This window comes from Rhinichthys klamathensis, unplaced genomic scaffold (genome assembly GCF_029890125.1).
Source record: "Rhinichthys klamathensis goyatoka isolate OS25496 unplaced genomic scaffold, OSU_Roscu_1.1 h1tg000065l_1, whole genome shotgun sequence".
Classification (NCBI taxonomy): domain Eukaryota; kingdom Metazoa; phylum Chordata; class Actinopteri; order Cypriniformes; family Leuciscidae; genus Rhinichthys; species Rhinichthys klamathensis.
In genome coordinates, this window is record NW_026606608.1 from 1,007,062 (window position 1) to 1,033,580 (window position 26,519).

Sequence of the window (26,519 nt, forward strand, 5' to 3'; positions counted from 1 at the left end):
CGAATGTTTGGGATGCCAGAATATTAGACAGTGGAATGAACCACCAATGAGAGGCAGTGTAAACACAGCCCCCCCAGCCCCCCACACACACCTGACTGTTTTTCCCATAGATCCCTTCACTGCATAATAGGAGAATGTCACAGTCAGACAGAGATTCGCCTCATGATGCTGTTTCTCTGTGGCGCTGCGTCAGTAACTAAAGGTGTGACGATTGTTTGAAGCCAGAATGAAATCACGATTCATTGCCTCAAACAAAAGAGAATATGTTGGAGAAAGTTTGTAACCAAGTTTGCTTGACTTCCATAGTAGTAAAAAAAAACAATACAATGGAAGTCAATGGTGCAACAGAACTGTTCAGTGTCACACATTCTTCAAAATATCCTCTCTTCAACGGGACAAACAAAATTATACAGGTTTGGAAAAACAAAACAAAAATTCATTTTTGGGTGAACTATCCTTTTTAAGTCCCACTGAAGTTCCTTGGAAAGCGCAGCTTTGTTTGATGCGCTGACGTAATTTCCACTGAAACAGGAGCTGAGGCGGGACATATTGAATGGCCCCTCCCCCTTTTCAAACAACCAATAGCGTTTAGTTTCCCTCACAGACTGCAGTCGTACTTGACGGCACCATGGAAGCGAATCCGAGCGCTGATGATACACTGGATTCAATAATAGAAGTGTGAATAAAGTCTAGCCATTTCTATCTTAACCATCTAGACCGAGTAAAACTGGAGCGTTTGAGCAACCAAACACACACTCTAACCCATATTGCTCTGTGTGTCAACGCTCGCTCCGGCCAGGGGGTGTTTATAGCATAGGGGGCGGAGCTTCAAATTATAGAGAGTATTTGATTGGACAGAAGATGTGATGAGAAGCTGAAGTCATAAAAATCCCTGATCCATTTTAGCGGAAGTGAGAGTTTGTACGTTTTGAATGCATATATTTCCTAAATGCGAATTTTGTCATTGTTTTGGAGCACACCAGCTTATTCATAACCTTAAGGCTAACATATTCATACTAAAGCTAAAAAACCTACATTCTGATTTCAGGCGGCCTTTAAAGCATGTTTCCTTTAAAGGGATACTCAACTTTTTTTGGAAATAGGCTCATTTTACAACTCCCCCCGAGTTAAACTGTTGAGTTTTACCGTTTTTGAATCCATTCAGCCGATCTCCGGTTCTGGCGGTACCACTTTTAGCATAGCTTAGCATACATCATTGGAGTGGACAAGACCATTAGCATTTCTAAAAAAAAATGACCAAAGAGTTTCGATATTTTTCCTATTTAAAACTTGACTCTTCTGTAGTTACATCGTGCACTAAGACCGACGGAAAATGTAAAGTTGCGATTTTCTAGGCTGATATGGCTAGGAACTATACTCTCATTCCTGCGTAATAATCAAGAAACTTCACTGCCGTACCATGAGTGCAGCAGGCGTAATGATATGACGCAGCGCCTGAAAATAGGCTACCTTCCGTCAACACAACGGAACTATTTTCAGGCGCTGCGTCATATCATTACGCCTGCTGCACTCATGGTACGGCAGTGAAGTTTCTTGATTATTACGCAGGAATGAGAGTATAGTTCCTAGCCATATCAGCCTAGAAAATCGCAACTTTACATTTTCCGTCGGTCTTAGTGCACGATGTAACTACAGAAGAGTCAAGTTTTAAATAGGAAAAATATCGAAACTCTTTGGTCATTTTTTTTTTAGAAATGCTAATGGTCTTGTCCACTTCAATGATGTATGCTAAGCTATGCTAAAAGTGGTACCGCCAGAACCGGAGATCGGCTGAATGGATTCAAAAACGGTAAAACTCAACAGTTTAACTCTGGGGGAGTTGTAAAATGAGCCTATTTCCCAAAAAAGTGGAGTATCCCTTTAACAACATGTGATGTTTACATTTTACTAGGCGTGAGAACGTTCACATAAACCATGTGAAATCCGATCAGAGCGGTCAGACTGAAACGGATTTCCAGAAATGCAGGATTTTAAACCCCTTATGAATGTGGCTCAAAATGGATTTGTAAAAATCGCATTTCATGTAATTTTTTGCTAAATATCATCGGATCCCAATCGGATATGCACAAAAATGGGATTCAAAAGTGTGTTCCCCCATGTCCCCGTTTCCTCGTGAGCAAAAGCCCCTCATGGTAAATGCATTGAGTGTTTGGGCTTTGGTCAAGCTCAGGCTGTGCTTAACGCTTGTTAAACTGCACACACTGTGATGAGTTTAAAATGAAAGTGCTTCACTCGAGACCTTTAGAGAAAAGAAGTACGATTGTCCATTCCTCGTGGCTTGTGTTCTGCGATTTCTGAGCTGCAGGGTCCTGGGGATTGGATGATGAACTTGAGGCTATGAAGAGTGAGATTCTCTCTTGGATGAACTCTTTCTGGCCGGCCGTAGCACAGGTCCACCTCATAGCCCACTACACTTTTCCAGGATGAACACCAGGAGATCTCATGGTCCTTTTTTTCACCACACATCATCACTAACCCAGCTATCTCTGACTTCACAGTTCCCATCTCCATCATTGTCTCATCATGGAGGTCCTAAAGTCCTAAATGGCTATAATATGTGGTGGACATGCAGGTATACCAAGTTGAAGTCTTGAAAGACACAGATTTGTGCTGGTTGGTATACCAGTTGGTATCGCCGTTTTCACGGATTCACATTTTTGAAGTTTACACGGAGATGATAATGTTTTTAACAAACAATCAAAACTTGCGCCTTGGAACCTGCTTCTAGGTTTGCGTTCTCGAGCCCCAAACACTGCTGTCATGTAAATAAACGGCCAGAATACATTAAACGTTTTCTGTTAAAACGGTGCCGTGTAAGCGCCCCCTAAGTTAATAACTAATGATCTTTGCGACGGAAGTGAATCAATCAAAACTAACTTTAGCTGGACAATAACTTTATTCTAGAGCTGCTGTAAAGCCAAACAATCTCTGTTACTGTAATTTCCTATTATCACTGTAACGCTGCTTTGAAACGGTCCATATTGGTAAAAGCGCTATATAAATGAAGGTGACTCACAGTATACCGGTTCCTCTGGTATACACAGACTTAAATTTTGTGTACGATAGGTAATTTTTAAACACCGCCATTCTGGTGCGTACACTCTCAGAAAATAAAGTACATAATTGTACCTTTAGGGGTACAGCTTTTGTACCCTTGGCATAGGGTACATATTTGTACCCTTGTGACAAAAATTTTATTTTCTTTATTTCAAGGCTACTTATTTCAAGGGTACTCAAATATAGTGATAAGTTAAAATCTACCTTAATTATTTAAAACCTTTAAACAAAAACTTTTACAAAAAAAAATTGTAAAACAACATGAACATCTTGGATGACATGGGGGAGAGTAAATGATCAGGAAATTCACTTCAATTTGGAAGTGAACTACTCCTTTAACCCAACAATAAATAACCCACACAACTAACTTTCTTTAATATAGCAAATAGCATGTATTTGATTTTCGAGATGCAGCTCATAAAGACTGCTATTGAAATCTGAAGTCTCCCTGTTAGTGGTGACCGAGAAACATCTGTGGCTGAACCTCACAGATCAATGAGGAGAAGGGCTTTCTGTTATATGCTTTCTGTGATGTGGTAGCAGAAAAGTGAAGTATTCACAAAGACTGAGGTCTGTGCCTCTTTCCTCGACACACCTGTAGTGCTTCTGTCACTTTGCTTTCAGGACACTCCGGTTTCATGGCAGCCAGTGCTTTCGCTGTTAGAGAATAGAGTCATAGAAGTGTTTTCTGGTGCAAATAAGGATGACGGTTTACACCATTATTACTCAGATTCGACCACGGAGACTTGTTTGTTATGATAGATCAGGGCCCGTATTTATCAAGCCTCTGAGAATTACTCAAAAAGAACACTGCTAAGAATTGACTTAAGAATAAATCAATTCTTGGCTCAAAGCTGCGCTTAAAAGTTAGTTATCAAGCATCTCAGTCGTAATTTAAGTGAAGTGTAGGACTTAATCTTAAAGGGATACTCCACCCAAAAATGAAAATTCTGTCATCATTTACTCACCGATTGGAACCAAACAGTTGTTTGGCACCATTGACTTCCATATAGAAAAAATATATACTATTGAAGTCAATGGTGCCCTTACAACTGTTTGGTTCCAATCGTTCTTCAGAATATCTTCCTTTGTGTTCAGCAGAAGAAAGAAACTCATACAGGTTTGCAACAACTTGAGGGTGAGTAAATAATGACAGAATTTTTATTTTTGGGTGGAGTATCCCTTTAAGTGTCAGTCAGATGATTCACACCGCTTTGCTGTGCCACAAAGCAATAGTAATTCCTAAGAGGAGTTTACATTCAACACACATTTGACATTCAACACACTCAACACACAACACACATTTGATAATAAATAATTTTCAAGAGAATACATTATGCTGTACACATTGGAAATTAAAGATAAACACGTTTTCCACCATTTCTTGAATACTAATTTTAAACCGGTGTGCTGTTAACTGACCTGCCTATATATATAAGCTAGATTTTATGATATAATCAGCCAACATGGATTCAGAAAGAAGCGCTACTTTTGCAGAACGAGTCGAACAGCAGAAACATGTTATAAAAGGTTCAGCCCAACATTAACCAGAGCTGAGAAAGATGATGAAAGATCCTCTGTCCAAACGATACCGTTTGATTAAGTGCTCGTCGTCAAACATTTCAAAAACATTCTTCCTCTGCTGAAAGACTCTCCTCAGTGCATCACAAGCCTCTACTGGCAACTCCTACACTCTAAAAAACCCTACACTTGTTTCAATCTGAGAGCCAGAACCCGAGACGAAGCCAGGGGTCAACACCGAGATGGACAGTCTCGATGTCCGGGCGTTCAGGCGAGGAAAGGGATCCGATGGAGTAACTGGTCCGGAGGAAGGAGTAACACAGAGTAACCAAATTACAAGACTGACAGACTGATAAATCAGGAGATGAGAGCACGATTACATGCAATGCAATGATGCTCTGCTAAAGAAACAAAGCGTGCCGTGAATGGAAAATCATATGGTGTTTTTTCTTGTATGATAACCATTTTAAAAAATCTAACCATTTATTGTATTGTATATAATATATTGTATTGTATTTCTTGTCCACTGAGGTGGAAAATTGTCTTTGGCTCACCAACATCAAATAACTATACAGGGAGTAGTGTAGAAAAAAAGATCAAAACCGAGAACAAAAAGCACAGACAGATTCACATTACATAGATATAAAAATACAGTTCATGCCACTGTCATTGGTTTATCGATCACTTGCGGAGTTGAGAATTTTATAGCATTTGGAATAAAACACATTTTCATTCGCTAGAGGGATTCTATAAGCGGCTACCTGATTTCAAGGACTCAAACTGACTAAAGAGAGTGATAACTATCGGCAAGAATAATCCTGGCCTCCTTCTTTCCCCTTTCAGAGTTGTACTTAGATCTGCAGTTTAAGTGATCAGGCTGGGAGATGAAAAGGTAATACACTCTCTACAATAGATTTGTACAGAAGTTCTAAAATATGCTGACTAACTCCAAGGCCACCAAGTTGTCTGAAGAAATAAACGCTGCAAGCATTTTTTTTAAATGTACTCTGAATCCTCAACGAAGCTCACATGTGAGTCCATAAATGTTGAGGTCTGAGCTGAAATGTGGAGTGCGTGGCGCTATCGTAATGCACTATTTTAAAATAACACACACTTACACTACACTTAAGCCTAAACCTAACCGAGTGTTAACGAAAGCAAATGTGACAAAAAAATGCAATCGTAACCATGCGTTTTAGCTTTTTACTCTTGTCTTTGAGCTCTTTTATCGTGACTCGTCTTTCACTATAGATAAATGTTGTTGTGAGCAAAGTATAAGTCAAGTCATGTCAAGTCACATTTATTTATAAAGCGCTTTTTACAATACAAAAAAAGTGCATCACCAACCCTGAATTGTCAGGATGTCTGCTTGAACTCCATTCATGGTAAAATGTCATTAACCCCTCCCTGCCATATCGTGACCAGGACAGAGAGCAAGATCACGTAATGTTTGACGCTCAAGAACACATTAAGCCCGTGTTAAACAATGGTCAGCACTTAGTCAGCACAAAGACAGTGAGATGGGCAGAGAAACCCTTCTGGAAGACAACTATAAATATCATGTTATGTGATTAAGGTAAAATGAAGGGCTGTCTAGTTATCTTTTAACAGCTGTGTCAATGGGTTTGATTGACCTCTGAAGAATAAGCAAGCATGTCGTAATGTGCATTAACCACATGACATGGTCAGCTGACGCTGGTCAATCAATCACTAAATCTTTCATCAGCATGTGCTCTGCTGAGAATCTCAAAATGAGGCAGATACATTAAAACATCTCCAAAGTTAAAACAAGCAAATGTATTGAATGTATTTTAAGACCTTTGAGATTGAAAGATTTGAACAGGAAAACAGTTCACCCGCCCCCCTTTACATTACCATAATCTGATTGTTGCACTTTATGATCCTCATTAGACTCCCATTACTATAATACTGTAAAAAATACATCAAATTCATAGTGCTTGCACACTCTGCTGCTGTGATGGCATTCTCCCTGGTCAGACACGCAGAGCTCAGTTGCAGTTTGGATGCCGGAAAATGGCAAACCAGTTTCAGTAGTAAATATTTGATGCTCATGGCCAGTGCTGCTGTGATCCTGAAGATACAGCAGAGCCAGGCCGACGTTGGCAGTCGTTCACATCAACATAGTATATACTAACAATCTTATTTTACTTCTCTTTCAATGCACACCACTTTCAATGGCATCAAAATAATAAATAGTCAAAGCACAGAGTATAAATAAGTCCATAGAAATAACTATTTGTTCTCACGGTGATCTCACCATGAGCTCCCAGGATACTCGTGATATGATCACAATCTGAGTTCACAGTGAGCTAAAAGTGTAACCTCACAGCCAGAGGTGGGTAATCCAGGGGTCAACGAGTAAAAGTCCTGCCATATGTTTATTCCACCCATGAACTCAGTCAGCTGATTTCACTAATTAGTTCTATCTCCTGTCTGAATTAGCAAATCCAGCTGATTGGAACAAAATATTGAGGAGGACTTTTACTTTCTGAACCTGGACTTTACACCTCTGCATAGCTCATGTCAGCCAAGAGCAAAGAAATAAACCAGAACTTGACCTTATCATAGCCAAAAAAAAATCTGTGTATATTAAATATGGAGTAATTTCAGCCACAGCCTTAGATGAAATCAACTGAAGAGAAAAGAAGACATTAAATCTGTGGAGATCTCAGCAGAAGAGGAATAAACAACTCCACAAACAGCATTACCAGCTTCACTTAACCAGACTGACTTTATTTCTGTCAGATGTCTACAAAAGTTTTATTGAGAATTAACAGGGGTTTAACTCTATGTGTTTCATTTGAAGTCACCATAACAGTGATTAGTGTTTCCATTAGTTGGGCTCTTAACTCTTAAGATTTTGTCTTTTTGTCTGCTGTGACAGTTTCAAACACATTTGCTGCAGCAAAGAAAGCTAAAGTAAAATGAGATCAGGTGATGATTGTTATCTGTTGGTGGATTTATAATCATCATGAAACAGACTGATTCACTGAGGTATTTTGTGGTAAAGATGGTCTTAGCTGTGGCTAGCCAGGCAGCAAGAAAAAGTAAAAACTCTGAAGTCTCTTAAAGGTGATTTAATTTTCTTGTCAGGGTATGCTCCAAACAGTGTAACAGGGTTCCATCCACCAACATTCCAATACAGGAAAAACAAAGTACAAACAAAAGTAAAGGAAAAAGAACATAACAAAATAATATTTACATGAGAAACATCAAACACGTTGGCTACTGGCCCAACAGTCACCCTTCATTCTCTTTTTCTTTTTGTCCAAACAATTAGACTCTTTATAGTTGAGGCTCCTCCCCTCAAATTCAAACATACCAATGGCAAGGCTGTCTCAAATACAATCTACATTGCCTATTTATGAGATCATATTTAACATCAACATTCAAGCATGAATATTAGCATCTTCTTTATCAAGCTAAATTTTCATCATGAAAACCAACGAGAATCTTAAAAGACATAAATTCAATGTAATAACATTCAACATTCTCAATACTTGAACTCCTCCTCCTTTGGGAAGGTATAAGTCAGGCTTCCTGTTCGCGAGCCCCTCCTAGGAAGTTCCAGGAAGAAGGTAAGACAAAGGTTCACCATTAACAAACAGATCATTATTTGTATAATTTACATTCACCTTTTTACAGGCACAAAAGGCTAAGACCGACAAACATGAGTCGCAATGAAATGTGCACCTTCCATTCGACACGTGTGAGACAAAACAGTGATTAAAGTTATCTTGAAAACAAAACCCATTGTTTGGTTCTTTGAATTGAAAGTTACATACCTCACTTTATCAGTTTATCACATATTTTAATCTAACAATTATGTTCTTCCACTAATATATTCACATCACAAACCCTGTGCTACTACAGCAATACAACAATCTGTTTAAATCTTTTAACATAAAATAAATAAAAAAATCCTATGTTGACACACAGATATCAACAATCAGCACATGAATATAATAAGAGTTTAGAGCCCAACTAATGGAACACTGATCACTGTTATGGTGACTTCAATGAAACATAGAGTTAAACCCCTGCTAATTCTCAATAAAACTTTTGTAGACGTCTGACAGAAATAAAGTCAGTCTGGTTAGTAATAAGTGAAGCTGGTAATGCTGTTTGTGGAGTTGTTTAATCCTCCTCTGCTGAGATCTTCACAGATTTAATGTCTTCTTTTCTCTTCAGCTGATTTCATCTAAGGCTGTGGCTGAAATTACTCCATGTTTAATATACACAGAAGTTTTGCCTACGATAAGGTCCAGTTCTGGTTTATTTCTTTGCTCTTGGCTGACATGTGGCATTGCTATGCGGAGGTGTAAAGTCCAGGTTCAGAAAGTAAAAGTCCTCCTCAGTGTTTTGTTCTAATCACCTGGTTTGCTAATTCAGTCAGAAGATAGAACTAATTAGTGAAATCAGCTGACTGAGTTCATGGGTGGAATAAACATATGGCAGGACTTTTACTCTTTGACCCCTGGATTACCCACCTCTGCTCACAGCGCACTCACTGGGTGCTTCTCAATATCCCTCCTCGTCTCCTCGATCCTCCGTCCTCCATCCTATGACCCGGAAACCGATCGAGCTCAGCCATCTTGAAGGACATCTCAATTCTCTAATTGCACCGCGAGGAGGCGAGAATCGAGGAGTGAGGAGGCTTCCAGAGGAGCTATGAGCGAGGATGCACAGTTGTATGCTTTGCGGAAGTGTTTTATAAACTAAACGTGACACACGTATAAATTCTCCTCCCCCTTCACGTCGGTCACAATCATTTTAATTTATACTTTACCTTTGCTGTTTATATAAACCACACATCTCACATATTTCAACAGGGTATCTTGCTTTATTATTATTTATTACTAATTTCTTAAATAACCAAACTTCAACAACATAAGGGCAGATCCTTTTGAGCGCTGCTGATGACGCAGTGAAGTGACGCTCGAGTGATCAAGTGTTCCAAAGTATAAAAAAAACTTTCATTCGATTCCTCTGTCCTCATTTTCTTTCCTTGCAGCCTTCCCTCGCATCCTGCAGGGGGTGGAGGTGAGACGCGAGGAAAGGAAGCGAGGAAAGGAAACGAGGATGCACAAATAAGAATTGAGAAGCACCCCCTGTCTGCTCATACTATGGCCACAATGTGAGGTCAAAGTGCACAAAGACTAGATACCCAGCATGCATTGCAGCATGAAGCTTTTGATCATCACCATTGTTGAGATTCATACGCTGTTTCTTGATATCTCTTTGTGTCTAAATCTCGCAGTGGTTCAAATGTTTGTGTCTTATTATGCATTCAAAACCATTCATAAATTATCCTGACACTGCTGGATCTCATACTATATAATCACAGTGCTACAATAATTTAAATATAAATTAATAACAACAAAGATTGAATACTGAATCTATTAGATAATTAAGTTGTTCTCATCAATAACAAACCAACATCACCTAGATGTTTTCTCTTTTGTCTTTTCCTGCCATAACAAATGAGTCTTACAAACAGGTACAGCAGACAGAGAAAATATAATGTCTAAAAAGTCAAGGGTCAAGAGCCCAACTAAAGCAAACACTGATCACCATAATGGCAACGTCACACGAAATAATGACCATCTAAACCTCTGTTAATTCTCAATAAGAGCTTCTGAGACGTCTGACAGACATAAAGTTAGTCTGGTTAGTAATAAGTGAAGCTGGTAATGCTGTTTGTGGAGTTGTTTAATCAGATCTTGATAGAGTTATTGTATTTTATCTTCAGTTCATCGGAGACTGTGGCTGAAGTCACACTCTAAAAAGAGATGTGTTAAAAAACAACACACAGCATTTGTTGATGGTATTTTGACACATGTTGTTTAGATTTTTAACACACAATGTGTGTTAAAATGTAACTCTGGATAGAATAGCACTGGGTGGAGGGCAGTTTGTGTTTATGAAAAAGATCTTTATATAAATATAACATAATTGTTATATTTTATATGGTATCACATAAAAAGTCAAGTCAAGTCATCTTCATTTATATAGCGCTTTTAACAATGTAGATTGTTTTAAAGCAGCTTTACAGAGATAAACATATAATTTAAGGTAACAGAGATTGTTTTGGCTTTTTAGCGGTTCTTGAATAATGTTATTTCCAGCTAAAGTTAGTTTTGATTGATTCACCTCTGTCGAAATGATCATTTGTTATTAAATTAGGGCCCGCTAAGACGACACCGTTCTCTCTAAACAGACTTTAAACGCGAACCTTTGATTAACGCTGATGGCGTTCACATGCACATTAAGAATTGATTCTATAGTTATGTGCTTTTGAAAATATGTGCGCAGGTTTGTAATTCCATACAACCCATGCCTAAACAAACTACTTGTCTTGCCTATAAATTTTGATACACTTCTGGGTACGCGAACCGAAATTCACAACGCTTTATCTGTAGAGTGGGAAAGAGATCCTCCATAGGGAGAGACAAGTTGGCACTTCAGCACTGCATTGTCATCGGGTCCAGGCAAAGCTCCTTCGTCAGATCTGGATACGGCCTGGATCCGGCAGGCTGCGGGAAAACCTTGGGATAAACAAAGACACTAAAGTTAGCGTAGATGCCATTCTTCATATGATGTAACAAGTACATCAAGATTTAAGGGAAGTGTTCCCAGTTCCGGCTGACCTAATCTATGCAGCCTAACATTGAATTATAGAATGTATGCTAGGTCAAAGAGATGTGTTTTTAGTCTAGCTTTGAACTGACAGAGTGTGTCTGCTTCCCGGACAATGGTAGGAAGACTGTTCCAAAGTTTTGGTGCTAAATAGGAAAAGGATCTACCGCCAGCAGTCGATTTAGATATTCTAGGTATTATCAACTGGCTGGAATTTTGAGATTGCAAAAGAAGTGAAGGTCCCTCATGCTTTAAAAGCTCACTCAAGTACTGCGGAGCTAAACCATTTAGTGCTTTGTAAGTAATCAACAATATTTTAAAATGTATACGATGTTTAATAGGCAGCCAATACAGTGTTGACAGAACCGGGCTAATATGGTCATACTTCCTGGTTCTGGTAAGAACTTGAGCTGCTGCGTTTTGAACTAGCTGTAGTTTGTTTATTAAGCGTGCAGGGCAACCACCCAGTAGAGCATTACAATAATCTAGTCTTGATGTCATGAACGCATTAACTAATTGTTCCGCATTTCCCAATGAGAGCATATGGCGTATTTTAGATATATTTTTAAGATGGAAAAATGCGGTTTTACAGAAACTAGACACGTGACTTTCAAAAGAAAGGTTGGTAACAAAGAGCACACCCAGGTTCCTAACCGACGACGAAGACTTAACAGAGCAGCCATCAAGTGTTAGACAGATAGATAGATAGATAGATAGATAGATAGATAGATAGATAGATAGATAGATAGATAGATAGATAGATAGATAGATAGATAGATAGATAGATAGATAGATAGATAGATATAGAGTATAAGCTGTAGCATAATTTATTTGTAGATTTGTTTTTCATTCGCTTTCTACTGTAAACTATTTATTTGTGGATATCAAAATGATTTTAATCATAAGGTTTCCACACACCCAAGATGTATATCAACAGAGTGTTTGGCTTGGGTCAAATGCTACCACCTTTCTAGCCTCCTTAACATCTGTCTTCATTCATCTTCCCTTCTTCTTAGCTATGACATGGTCCATTATGGTCATTCCAACCAACTTCGACAAGCCAAGGCTATGGGGGACTACCTCATTGTTGGAGTGCACACTGACGGTGAGGACACACACACACACACACACACAGCTGTGTTTTTGTGATATATGAGGACATTCCATAGGCGTAATGACTTTTATACTGGACAAACTGTATATTCTATCCCCCTACACGGCCCCTATCCCTAAACCTACCCATCACAGGAGACATGCTGCATTTTTACATTAAAAAAACACATTGTTTTTTATGTTTTTTAAGCTATTTGAAATATGAGAACTCATGCAATGTCCTCATATATCACGTGTAAGTTGTAATACCAGTGTAATATGCATATCATTATACACATTTGTGTCCTCATACACTCAAAAAAATTATATGTTGGCTTTACTTAACTTTTTTATGTAAACAGGTTCCACCGGTTCCACATAACTATGTTTCGTTAAACAAACATAATATGTTCATGTAACTTCAACATCATGGAATTTGGTCATTTTAAGCGACCCAATTAAACTCTGAGCTAAAGAGTTATGCCATTATGGAGATAAGTATTTATTTTAGTTGGGCTCTTGACCATTAACTTATTAACTTTAGATTTTGTTTGGTTGCTGTACATGAGTTATAACAGCCGGATGAACAATAAACAAAGGTCATCTGATGGTGTTGGTTGTGTTTTAACATAATCATAATTTCACAATCATTTGACCTGAGTCACTGAACTTATATTAAACCGAATTTCTGAGTTAAGTTTACCTTACGAATAATAGCAGCACTGTCATTGTAGAGCATACTATTTTTAGACTTTTCAATGAAATTTAAATGATCAAATCAATAAATAAAAAAGACACTTCCTAAAAAAAACATTTTGAGTAGGCACACACAGACATCAAGAATCAGCCTGTGAATCTCAACAATGGTGACAATTATAAAGCATGTTGCAGTGCATTCTGGGTGCCACCAATCAAAACTCATTCATGGCTCCCATCATGCATTGCTGCATGAATAAATAATGAGCTTATGATCTGTTTGTCACCATTGCTGAGATTCATGTGCTGATTCTTGATGTCTGTGTGTGCCTACTCAGGATATTTTTTATTTCTTGATTTGATCATTTGAATTTCATTGGAAAGTCTAAAAATAGTATGCTCTACAATGACAGTAAGGTAAACTTAACTCAGAAATTGGGTTCAATATAAGTTCAGTGACTCAGGTCAAATGATTGTGAAATAATGATTATGTTAAAACACACCCAACACCATCACATGATCTTTGTTTATTGTTCATCCGACTGTTATAACTCATGTACAGCAACCAAACAAAATCTAAAGTTAATAAGTTAATGGTCAAGAGCCCAACTAAAACACACACTTATCTCAATAATGGTGACTTAAACATTCCGGTTTTCTCCTTCAGAGATTCTGCTTGTTAACATCAGGTGTCTTCAATAATGCTCAATCATCACTCAATTATTCACTTAATTAACTCATTAGCTCAGAGTTTAATTGGGTCGCTTAAAATGACCAAATTCCATGATGTTGAAGTTACATGAACATATTATGTTTGTTTAACGAAACATAGTTATGTGGAACCGGTGGAACCTGTTTACATAAAAAAGTTAAGTAAAGCCAACATATCATTTTTTTGAGTGTATATCACAAAAACAAAAGCACACACACACACACACACACACACTTAACACAGTGTGACATAATGATAGTCCTGCTTTGTCATTGCAGTCATTCCTGCAGTTCAGCTCACTGGGATGAGTTAAACATGTTTCAACACAAGCAGACATACTTCAGTTTTAATACACCAACAGCAAGTGTTTATACTGATCTCAGTGTCATGCAGTGTCAGTGTGAACAACATTAAAAATACTATTACTGTAATCACAGCCGCAAAAGAACTGAAATGACAGTCTTCTTCTTCAGCAAGTCAGCTGTTGTTCATTAGTATGGAGAGATTATTGGGTCAGATTGAAAACTAGAAGTCTAAAACTAAAGGTCTTAAACGAAAACTAAAAGTCTAAATTTGAAACTAAAAGTCTAAGTTGAAAATGAATTTGGTATTTAGGATAGGGCATTTTGTATTTAGGATTGGGCATTTGGTCATTTAGCCATTTAGGATTTAGGATTGGGCATTTAGGGATTTAGGATTGGGAATTTGGTATTTAGGATTGGGCATTTGAGGATTGAGGAGTGTATGCAAATAAGGAGGCGTGGCCCAAATACTGGAGGCTGGGTTTGGAAATGGCTGGTGCGCAGAGGCACCTTATGGACAGCAGAGGGGGCTCCCAAGGAGCACACTGTAATGAAACCAAACAGAGCGAGTGAGCAGGGCTGGAGCAGGGCTGGAGGACTGTACTTTAAAATGTGATAACTTTATGTGGCCTCACACACAAAGTCACCAGTGAAAGGAGTGCTATCAGTCTGACGACGAGAAAGCACGTTCTGTGTTGGTAAAATGGACGAGGGAAAGGTGTTGGTCGAGGAAGAAGCCTCTCCACCGTTACTGGAAGCCTTTTCTTTGTCCAAAACGTCCAGCACCTGTTCAACAAAGATGCTAGCTCTGGCTTTGCCATTGTTAATATGGCAGCCAACGTGGATGGCAGAGCACGACAACTTTCACTTTGAAGAGAACGCTCTGCCAGTGTGCTCCTTAGCACTGGGAGCACCCTCTGCTGTCCATAAGGTGCCTCTGCGCACCAGCCATTTCAAACCCAGCCTTTACTTAGACTTTTAGTTTCAAATTTAGACTTTAGTTTAAGACTTTTAGTTTTAGACTTTAAGCTTTCAACCTGACCCAATAACCCCATTAGTTCAATGTTTGATAAATAGAATTGCATGATAAAAATTCGCATTGCGTGTTATAATGTCAGAATTGCGTGATATAAAGTCGCAATTGTGTTTATAAAGTCAGAATTGCGTGAAATAAAGTCGCAATTGTGTTAAAAGTCAGAATTGCATGATATAATCGCAATTGTGTTATTAAGTCAGAATTGCGTGATATAAAGTCGCAGTTGTGTTATAAAGTCAGAATTGCGTGATATAAAGTCCCAATTGTGTTAAAAGTCAGAATTGCATGATATAGTCGCAATTGTGTTATAAAGTCAGAATTGCATGATATAAAGTCAGAATTGCATGATATAGTCGCAATTGTGTTATAAAGTCAGAATTGCGTGTTATAAAGTCGCAATTGTGTTATAAAGTCAGAATTGCGTGATATAAAGTCGCAATTGTGTTATAAAGTCAGAATTGCGTAATATAAAGTCGCAAGTGCGTGTTATAAAGTCAGAATTGCGTGTTATAGTCAGAATTTGCGTGTTATAAACGCAATTGCGTGTTATAAAGGCAGAATTGCGTGATATAAAGTCGCAAGTGCGTGTTATAGTCAGAATTGCGTGTTATAGTCAGAATTTGCGTGTTATAAACGCAATTGCGTGTTATAAAGGCAGAATTGCGTGATATAAAGTCACAATTGTGTTATAAAGTCAGAATTGCTTGATATAAAGTCGCAACTGAGTGTTATAAAGTCAGAATTGCATGATATAAAGTCGCAATTGCGTGAAATAAACGCAATTGCGTGTTATAAGTCAGAATTGCGTGATATAAAGTCGCAATTGCGTTATAAAGTCAGAATTGCGTGATATAAAGTCACAATTGTGTTACAAAGTCAGAATTGCGTGATATAAAGTCGCAATTGTGGGTTATAAAGTCAGAATTGCATGATATAGTCAGAATTGCGTGTTATAGTCAGAATTGCGTTATATAGTCGCAATTGTGTGTTATGAAGTCAGAATTGCGTGATATAAAGTCGTAATTATGTTATAAAGTCAGAATTGCATGATATAAAGTCGCAATTGTCTGATATAAAGTCAGAATTGCATTATATAAAGTCGCAATTGCGCTATAAAGTCAGAATTGCGTGATATAAAGTCAGAATTGCATGATATAAAGTCGCAATTGCGCTATAAAGTCAGAATTGCGTGATATAAAGTCAGAATTGCATGATATAAAGTCGCAATTGCGCTATAAAGTCAGAATTGCGTGATATAAAGTCAGAATTGCGAGTTATAAAGTCATAATTGCATGATATAAAGTCGCAATTGTGTCATAAATTCATAATTGCATGATTTAAAGTCTCAATTGCGTGTTATGTCAGAATTGCGTGATATAGTCGCAATTGTGTTATAAAGTCAGAATTGCATGATATAAAGTCGCAATTGCGTTTTACAAAGTCAGAATTGCGTGATATAAAGTCGCAATTGCGTGTTATAAAGTCAGAATTGCCTGATATAAAGTCGCAAGTGCGTGTTATAAAGTCAGAATTGCGTGCAATAGTCAGAATTTGCGTGTTATAAACGCAATTGCGTGTTATAAAGTCAGAATTGCGTGATATAAAGTCGCAAGTGCATGTTATAAAGTCAGAATTGCGTGTTATAGTCAGAATTTGCGTGTTATAAACGCAATTGCGTGTTATAAAGGCAGAATTGCGTGATATAAAGTCGCAAGTGCGTGTTATAAAGTCAGAATTGCGTGATATAAAGTCACAATTGTGTTACAAAGTCAGAATTGCGTGATATAAAGTCGCAATTGAGTGTTATAAAGTCAGAATTGCATGATATAAAGTCAGAATTGCGTGATATAAAGTCACAATTGTGTTACAAAGTCAGAATTGCGTGATATAAAGTCGCAATTGAGTGTTATAAAGTCAGAATTGCATGATATAAAGTCAGAATTGCGTGATATAAAGTCGCAGGCTTTAATAAAGCCTGATTTAGTCGCAAATGTGTGTTATAAAGTCAGAATTGCATGATATAAAGTCGCAATTTAGTGTTATAAAGTCAAGATTGCATGATATAAAGTGGCAATTGCGTGTTATAAAGTCAGAATTGCGTGATATAAATTTGCAATTGTGTTATAAAGTCAGAATTGCATGATATAAAGTCGCAATTGCGTGATATAAAGTCAGAATTACATGATATAAATATAGAAATATACTCAGAATTGCGAGATGTAAACTCTCTCTCTCTCTCTCTCTCTCTCTCTCTCTCTCTGTGTGAAGATGAGATCTCTAAGCACAAAGGTCCTCCAGTGTTCACTCAGGCGGAGAGATATAAGATGGTGCGAGCCATCAAGTGGGTGGATGAGATCGTGGAAGGAGCTCCATACGTGACCACGCTCGAGACTCTGGACAAATATACATGTGATTTCTGTGTTCATGGAGGTCAGAGCTTAAGTATAATAACCATAATAACCTGTGCTAAAGTGTTGATGAAGTCAGTAATGTTTGTTCCCTTTCGAAGGGAACTCAACAATACGTCATTCGTCATTCGACGCTATGGGGGAACGCCTCAGGCGTGACAGGTGTCTGAAATCACTATCAAATCACGTCAATCACATTGACCGGCGACAGCCCGTGAATCATTAGCGTGAATGATTAACGTGCGACCTGGAAGTATATAAGGGCGCCTTGCAAACATGACAAATCATCTCATCGTCTTCAGGGACTGTTTTGTCTGTAACTGCTTTGAAAATCAGGTAATTATGAAATGCTTTCAGAAGTGTGCAGACCCGTGCTCAAGATATCTGAAGCCGGGTGACACACGCGAACTGTGCATTTTTCTGTCTGGGAAGGGAGACGCGCACAGGCAGTTCTCGAGGGAACTGCCTGTACAAATTGTGATCGCGCCGGTCCCTCTTCTCGAGAGAAGAGGGTTCAGCGTCTGGATGTCACAGATGAAGCTCGCCGATCGCCTTGAGAGGGGTGTAATCCTCTCAGACGAAGCGGCGGCTGACGAGAAGCTGCATTTGGATGAAGTAAAAAAAAAAAAAAAAAAGGAAAACTTAGTCCGGCAGCAAGCGCTCTCCCGGACAAACAGGAGATGGCTGATGAGGGTTGTAATAATAAGATATTTTCCTGTATCTTCTCAGCTACCCTGCCCCGTGTATGCTGAGCTGGTGGTATTATAGAACGCGCCGCGGACAGGCTGCAGCTGCCGTGGCTGCTCGTTGGGGGAGAAATCGCTCGCGATGAGAGCGGTTTTTCCCCGGTCATAGAACCACCAGCTCAGGTGAGCCTTTCATTTCTTCCCGATCTCATACTGAGATCGAGAGGACATGGAAGAACCCATACTCTGCCTGTGTCCACCAACATCAGCAGGCTAGTCTCGCTGATGTTGAGAGGATAGGAGAGCGTGGGTATGCGTCGATGGGAAAACAATCGACACTGAGAGCTCAAACCCTGCCAGTTGAATGGTAGAGCATACACGTCAGCGGGTCAGGCCGGTGCTAGCCTGCACATCATGGCGGTGTTGCAGGTACACCAGGCCAATCTGCTGGGGGATCTCGACCAGGGGGTGGGGCCCCTGAGGCGGTTACTGAGCTGCGCCGCAAATGAAAAAATGTGTGTATATATATATATATATATAGATATAGCTCTCCGGGATGGCGACGATACTGGCCACGGAGAGACATTTGTGGTTGAACCTGGCCGACATCGGGAAGAAAGAGAAAGGCTTTCTCCTCGATTCGCTGGTTTCGCCCTCTGAGCTTTTCGGCACCTCCGTGTTGGCGGTGGTTGGAAAGTTCAGAGAGGCGAAGGCGCGCTCAGCTGTATCCAGGACATACATACCGCTGAGATCCGTGTCCACGCCCAGACAGATGGGAGGGCCTGGCCTATCATGGTCCGAGGACCTTAGATAAGGCCAGAGAGCCAGTGTCATCTCTCGTGCGCCTCCTCCGTGGAGTAGTAGGTCGCAGAGGAGGCGCGACTCCCGCAAGAAGAGGGATCTGAGGGAGGTGATCCGGCACAAACGCACGTTGCGTTGGTCATGGATCATCTTCCCTGAGGGCGTGATTATATCTTAGCCCTTTCCTCTCTTCCCCGACTCCCCAGGCGCTTCTTACATCAGGCCTGAGGCTGGGCTCATGGTTAGAACAATGTTCTGATGGCCCGCCTCGGCTTGGTTAGTGAGAGTGCCTCTTTCAGGCATGTAAAGGTGGTAGACCCCATGTTCATGAAGAACTGTCTGGTGAGTCTTCACTTCGCACGCCGCAGGTGAGCTGCTGGTCTTTCGAAGAGTATTTTTTGTGATTAAAAAATAATATGTTTCTCTTTACAGACCTCGTTCCCTGTATAGAGTTATGGGGCCATGTCAAGGTAATAAGGTAAGAGAACTTTTTTGGATTATCAGGGCCCTGAAGTTCCCCGTTAGGTGGCCAGAACGATAACTATGTTAGCCTTCGGGCTATTAGCCACCTCAGGGTAGAGTAGTTGGTCTCTCTCTGATAGAATGTTTTACTTAGAGTGTTGACTGACGCTAGAGCTTCAGATAGATCTTATGTCCGGCCCATGGGACCGTTTTGACTTTTCTGAGTATTTCGCCCCTTGAGCTCTGTTGAGTTTTCATTAGGTTGAGCGTTCTGCAGCCCTTTGTATGGAATAATACAGACTATATTCTTTAGTAGGCTGTGGCTCCTCTGAGCCCTCAGATAGATCTATGCTTACAGGTTGGCCCTCACCAGGGCCGCCTCTGTAGCTGGCCTAGGCTGTGCCAGGGATATTAGAGGCGTTCTGCTAAAATTAGCATTTCTTCCTCTGACCCTTCACTTTGTGAATGTAGGTTTTTGGCATCCCTGTATAATCAGCCTCCTCCCATGGGAGTCGTTAGGCCAAGGCCCGCCCCCTTCTCTGCATTCTGGGGTGACTAGAGTAATGCAGCGTGGTGCAGAGGATGGTTTATAAGGACATGGTAGGCCTCAGTTAGGCCTCCGTGGTATATAAGTCCTTTTGAGCAGGGTTAGGCCGTCTTTCGCTTCACAAAGAAGACTGAGTCTCCTGCCCGACCCTGCCGTGCAGAACTGGCTTACGGATTTAGGCCGCCAGTGTGGGCTTCACTAATACCTTGCTGAGCTACTGCTCAGGCTGTGGGTTGTAGGTGGTTGGCTTTCATTCAAGCCCCACTCCCCTAGGTTGGGCACAGATGTTTTTCTGTTACCCCTAGAGCCGCTGGCAGGCCGGCACCCTGGTAAACTCAGGGTGAGGTGTGAGTATTCCCCTGTGATTCAGGGTAGGTCTGAGCACTTCACTCCCAGTTCTGTTTTTATCCTACCTCGCACTACTATGGCTCGGGTCGAGTATGAAGTAAGCCTTCACTTCTTCTTTGGTCGAAGTTCGCTCCCCTGAAGCCAGAGCATTGCCCTGTGCTGACGCCCATGCATAGATGGTAGGCCCTGACTAACTGGGGCCTCCACTGAGGCAGAGTGACGTATGTTGTACTCCCCTTGTTCTAAGGGTATTAGCTCTCTATGCTGAGTACACTGCCATGGGCAATGTGATTAGGCACCAGGATGCTGTAGGCGCTGTGTAAACAGCTTTTCTGCCAACGAAGGCTGCGCCATCAGGTAGTAGGCCTCAGCAGGCCTCCTTGTATGGGCAGCCCCCAATAGGGCGCTGTAGGCCACTTCTCGAGAGAAATAGTTGGCTTTGGTGGTTCGGGCAGTTGACTCACCGGTGGGTAGTAGGCCTTAAACAGGCTTCCTCTGAGGTGAGTCCCAACATTGTGGGACATACTTTATAGCTGCTACAGGTAGCTAGCCGTACTAGGCCTCCTGTGGATGGGCCCAATAGTTCCATTGGTGTGGTATGGTTCCCAACAGTGTTCCTTTGTAGCAGAATTGACTTGCTGTCAGCTAGTAGGCCCAACCAGGGCTCCCTGATAGGCGAGTCCCCAGCTGGCTGGCCTTAGCAGGCCACCTTGGAACTGTCACCCGGACTCAGCTACCAGTTGCTATCAGGTGGTAGGCCCCTCAGGCTTCCCTGAAGGTGAATTCCCACTTAAGATGGTTATCAGGTAGTAGGCCTCACCAGGCCTCCCTGAAGAGACAAGCCCAAGGACGGGCAACTGGACAGCTAGCCTGGCTTACTATCGGGTAGCAGAAAAAAGCTCCCAGATATTATGGCTGTCAGGTAGTAGGCCTCACTAGGCCTCCCTGAAAACGAGTTCCCACATGCTGTGATTATCAGGTAGCAGGCCTCACCAGGCCTCCCTGAGGGTGAGTTCCCCACGTACTATCGCTATCAGGTAGTAGGCCTCTCTAGGCCTCCCTGTAGGTGACCACATACTGTTGCTATCAGGTAGTAGGCCTTACCAGGCCTCCCTGAAGGTGAGTTCCCACAGACTGTAGCAATCAGGTAGTAGGCCTCACCAGGCCTCCCTGAAGGTGAGCTCCCCACATACTGTGGTTGTAAGGTAGCAGGCCTCACCAGGCCTCCCTGAAGGTGAGCTCCCCACATACTGTGGTTGTAAGGTAGCAGGCCTCACCGGGCCTCCCTGAAGGTGAGCTCCCCACATACTGTGGTTGTAGGGTAGCAGGCCTCACCGGGCCTCCCTGAAGGTGAGTTCCCACATACTGTGGTTATCAGATAGTAGGCCTCTCTAGGCCTCCCTGTGGGTGACCACATACTGTTGCTATCAGGTAGTAGGCCTTACCAGGCCTCCCTGAAGGTGAGCTCCCCACATACTGTGGTTGTAAGGTAGCAGGCCTCACCAGGCCTCCCTGAAGGTGAGCTCCCCACATACTGTGGTTGTAAGGTAGCAGGCCTCACCAGGCCTCCCTGAAGGTGAGCTCCCCACATACTGTGGTTATCAGGTAGTAGGCCACTCTGGGCCTCCCTGAAGGTGGAGCACCCCACATACTGGGGTTATCAGGTAGTAGGCCTCTCCGGGCCTCCCTGTAATGTTTCTCTAATGGTGCTGGGTTTATGAAGCTAGTGGCCTCTTGCTATCAGTTTCAGCTAGCCTTAATAGGCAGCTGCTGAGGGCGAGCTTGCGCCCTGGCTCGCTAAAGTGTTTATTCTCTGCTATTTGTTCCCTCCTGGAACCTTTCCTGCCTACAGCCTGGTGTGCCTACCAGGCAGACCTTGTGCTCCCCTCACTGAGGGTCTCTATGAGCATGCGGCTTCCTGAGTCTGGTCAGACGGTCGTAGGCCTCTCGTGAGGCCTCCCGGTTAGATCAGCCATTAGGCCTTCACAGGCCTCCTCAGTGTTTGCAAACACTGGGTTGATCCATGGATCGAGTAGAGAAACTCCCCTCGCTAGCAAGGGTCATAAAGCACTATGCTGAGTCATACTCTCCGGGATATCCCGTCTCTGAGATCCGGGCCGAGTGGTTCACTGCCAGCGTCGCAGTCCCTCGGGTTGGATGCCTTACTTAAGGCTTTTTTCCAGAGGCTCTGTCTTCGGACAGACAGGAAGTGGCCAGACTAAGTGTCTATGTATCTGACGCCAGGTCAGGCCGTCCTGGTGGCATATCGGGGTGAGTACGTTCCCCTGAATAGTGACTGGCTGGGGTTCCTTCGGATTCCCTAGCCACATTCCCTAGAAGGGGCCCCTTCTAATTGAAGTTGTGGTCCTAGGCCTTTGAGCAGGCCCAGGTAGGCTTTCATTTAACTATGTTTATGGAGGTTTTCCTGTTAGGCTTATAGCTTGGGCTATGACCGTAGGGAATGCTGTCACTGACAGCCCAGTGTGACCTGAGGGTGAGTGGTTCTAGCATTTCATTTGAATTTGCTGGTTCGGACAGTTGTCACTGCCTGAGGGCATGCACTCCCCTCAGCATGGCGGCGTGGGTATATCGTTCCCCATAGCGTCGAATGACGTATTGTTGAGTTCCCTTCGAAAGGGAACGTCTCAGGTTACAAATGTAACCTTTGTTCCCTGAGAACAGGGAACGAAACAATACGTCTCCCTGCCATGCCTCGGGGCTTGCCTGCCGTACAGTCCCTTCAGACGATAAGGTGATTTGTCATGTTTGCAAGGCGCCCTTATATACTTCCAGGTCGCACGTTAATCATTCACGCTAATGATTCACGGGCTGTCGCCGGTCAATGTGATTGACGTGATTTGATAGTGATTTCAGACACCTGTCACGCCTGAGGCGTTCCCCCATAGCGTCGAATGACGAATGACGTATTGTTTCGTTCCCTGTTCTCAGGGAACAAAGGTTACATTTGTAACCTGAGACGTTTGGCTGCTGTACCTGAGCTATAACAGCCATATGAACAAATAGACAAGGTGATCTGATGGTGTTGGTTGTGTTTTAACATAATCATTATTTCACAATCATTTGACCTGAATCACTAAACTCATAGAGAGCCTAATTTCTGAGTCAGGTTTACTTTATTAATTATAGCAGCTGTAAGACCGTCTAATTCGATCCAAGGGCGGCATTCAAATTAGCGGTGAAGGTCTCAACGCGCGTTCCGTCTCTTCCAATGGCAAAAGGATTTTTTAATTAAATATAATATATTTTGTCTTATGTATTAACTCGTTTCATCTGACTCCATAGAATGAAAGTGTTTTAATGATATCTGTGCATCATTAAATATACGTTAATGTTTGACTATTCCTTTTAACTTCCTTTTAAAGTCAAAGTCTGTTAGAATAATCAAATATAACAATTTATTATGTCAGGTAAATGTATTTTAACAATTCCATAATCAATTGAAAGATAATCAATGCAAATCATCAAATGTTTTGGATTAGAGAAATAGATGCAAACCCAACATGAACTACATGAGCTAAACCTCACGGGCTATCTGAAATACAGAAAAAAGCCACGATCCCTTGCTGCCTTCCATTAAATAGCCAGACCTCATTTCATATGTAAACCTGTATTCACAGTGGAAATGTACTGTGTTCATCCCCCCAGACTTACTGGGGGCAGAAGTAAATTTACATGGTACCATTTGCTAACAGTGGAAATTAGCATTGAGTTCACACCTTGGGAGTAGGAGACCACATTCATTTGTGTGCCAGATATCCCTAAACTCTTAAAAAACCTTATTACCTTTTGTTTTATACTTTGGGAATGAGACATCTGAACCAGCCACCCTGAGACCTTTAAAATGATACCAAACATAATACTCAATGATAATCATTCACATCAAACCATAGATATTCTTATGTGAGTTTTTATGTGTCACTGCGAGAGTGGGGGATGCGGGGAAGAAGTGTGTGTGTGTGTGTGTGTGTGTGTGTGTGAGAGTTCAAATGTTAATTTGCCAAGGTCCTTTGTCTCATAGACCAGTGGTCTATCTCTTCACCCAGTTTCCAGTTTTCCAGTCTTACAGTCCCTCCTTGACCCCGTGGGTCACATTCAGACACTTAAGGGGTCACAGTAAGACGTTTGTCGTGATTGAGATGTAACTCAACAATTGTCTTTGCAATGTCAGCATCTGTAGAAGCTCAGAGGGCTGTGTTCCCCTGCAGAACACCTGTTCTCAACAGGTGTATGTAGCATGAGTCCAGCAGGTGGATGAGGCGTTCAGGCTTTCTTCCGGTGATCCAGGCAAAGTTCATAGAGTCAATCTGGACCTTTTGACTTGTTCAGTTGACGTGTCATTCCTTCATGGAGAAACTTCTGTTTCCCTGGCACCTTCCCCATAACGATAATCTGTCCCTTCTTGACCAATCCTGTCACCTCCAGCGGTGCGGCTGTCTGGACAGACCTCAGTGGATGAAGGTGTTCTCCTTGGCTTCACACTGCTTTGTGTGAGACACCTGAAAAGCATCTTAAATGTCCGCTTCACGATTGAACACATATGAACCTGAACTCGCGAAGAAATCCTTAGAAACGCATAATACAACAAAACAAAATCATGTCATGTTCAATGTAAAATACCATGTTCTTGTCAGCAGGTGTGAATGGTACATCTGTCTCATATGTTTCTCATGGTCCTGAATGGTAAGTTTGTCTCATATTAAATATCCAATTCTTAAATATATATATATTTTTTGGTCTGAATTATACAAAGGAAATGCAGCAAGAGGTCAGTGTAATCAAAGCAATCAAATAAATGGTATGCATCAATACGTCTTGTAATAACAATAATAATATTCAAAAATAAAAAAAATATGAAGAATCACTGTTTGTTCAGGAATCTTCCAATGTAAGCCACTCATGCAATCTAAGAAGTGACTTGGAACATGAATGGAGATTGTTCATTCCTTGTAACAGGTGTGAGATTGTGTGTTTGTGTGAGGGTGTGTGTGTGTGTGTGTGTGTGTGTGTGTGTGTGCGTCTGTGTGTGAGTGTGATAGTTTGTGTGAGAGAAAGAGAGGGAGAGAGAGAGAGTGTGTGTGTGTGTGTTGTTGTTGGCTAAGTCACAGTCAATGACAGGGTTGAATTGTAAATTCTGTAATTGTTTGAAGTGCTCACACTTCAGATCTATTAGTTATGATGTTTCTGTTATTAGTGGTTGTTGAGAAATCAGGGGCCCTCTGACCTTCCAAACACCCTAATAACAATCAGAAAGTTTAAACATTCTTAAATTTAATAGCAGGTCTGCCTCTGCTTTAATTTTGTTTTTTGCATCATTGATTTGTGACTGTAGCCATTCATATGTATATTCCAGTGTTTTCCCATGAGTTGGCAGAGTGTTGTGAATAGCGTATGCTATGTGTGCCTCGGTCATCATGGGATCAGCTTTACCATCCTATGTGTGTGAAGCTATCTGGATCTGTTAGTGTGAAGATGGACAATAGATCTTTAGTGAAGTGACACTTTTGGACTCTATGTCATCTTTATCTTCTCATGATGTGTAGTGTTCAGTCTGAATAGACTTGATCTATTCCAGGTGATGATGCTGTGAGGGTGTAGTGATGGAGGAGTGTGTTCAGTGTTCATGTCTAGGAGATGGGTGGAATCTACTGGATAACAATTGTGTTGCAAATTTTAGTTCCAGTTCTAAACTGGGAGGCCATGCTAATGTAGTGATGTGCTATTGTAAGATGTAAATGGCCTTTGAAGTGTCTTTTCACCCATCTCCCGAGTCTCAGGTTATGTTCTAACAATCGTGAGGTCCGGCCGTCCTGGCATCCGTCCCCTGAGGAATTGCAGAAGTAAACCTCCGCCCTTTTGGCACTGGATAGCAGGTCAACGAAATCGAACTGTAAGGATTAATGTCACACTTCTCCAATTAATGCCTGCTTGGCGATTACAATATAATGTATATTATAATTTGAGTTATAATACAGTTACATTATATTTAAGAATATAAATTAAATTATATTATTTCTGGTCTTCTGAAGAGTTTCTGCTCGTTCGCATGTGTTTACATTTGAATATGAAAAGGCTTTCTGGCTCAAGGCTCATAAGCTGTACATTCGCTGTTTCTCCTTTCTGTTTGCTAGTTTTCAAATACCTTTTCTTCT

The 26,519-nt window shown here is 41.3% G+C and overlaps 1 protein-coding gene across 1 annotated transcript in view; it reads left to right on the plus strand.

The window, feature by feature from the left end:
• pcyt2 (phosphate cytidylyltransferase 2, ethanolamine) overlaps positions 1-26,519 on the plus strand; it is a 47,358-nt gene that overhangs the window by 1,762 nt on the left and 19,077 nt on the right. The window contains exons 2-3 of the mRNA XM_056249968.1: positions 12,276-12,364; positions 17,366-17,527. Of these exons, the coding sequence (XP_056105943.1) occupies positions 12,276-12,364; positions 17,366-17,527 (251 nt within the window). The remainder of the gene's footprint in view (positions 1-12,275; positions 12,365-17,365; positions 17,528-26,519) is intronic.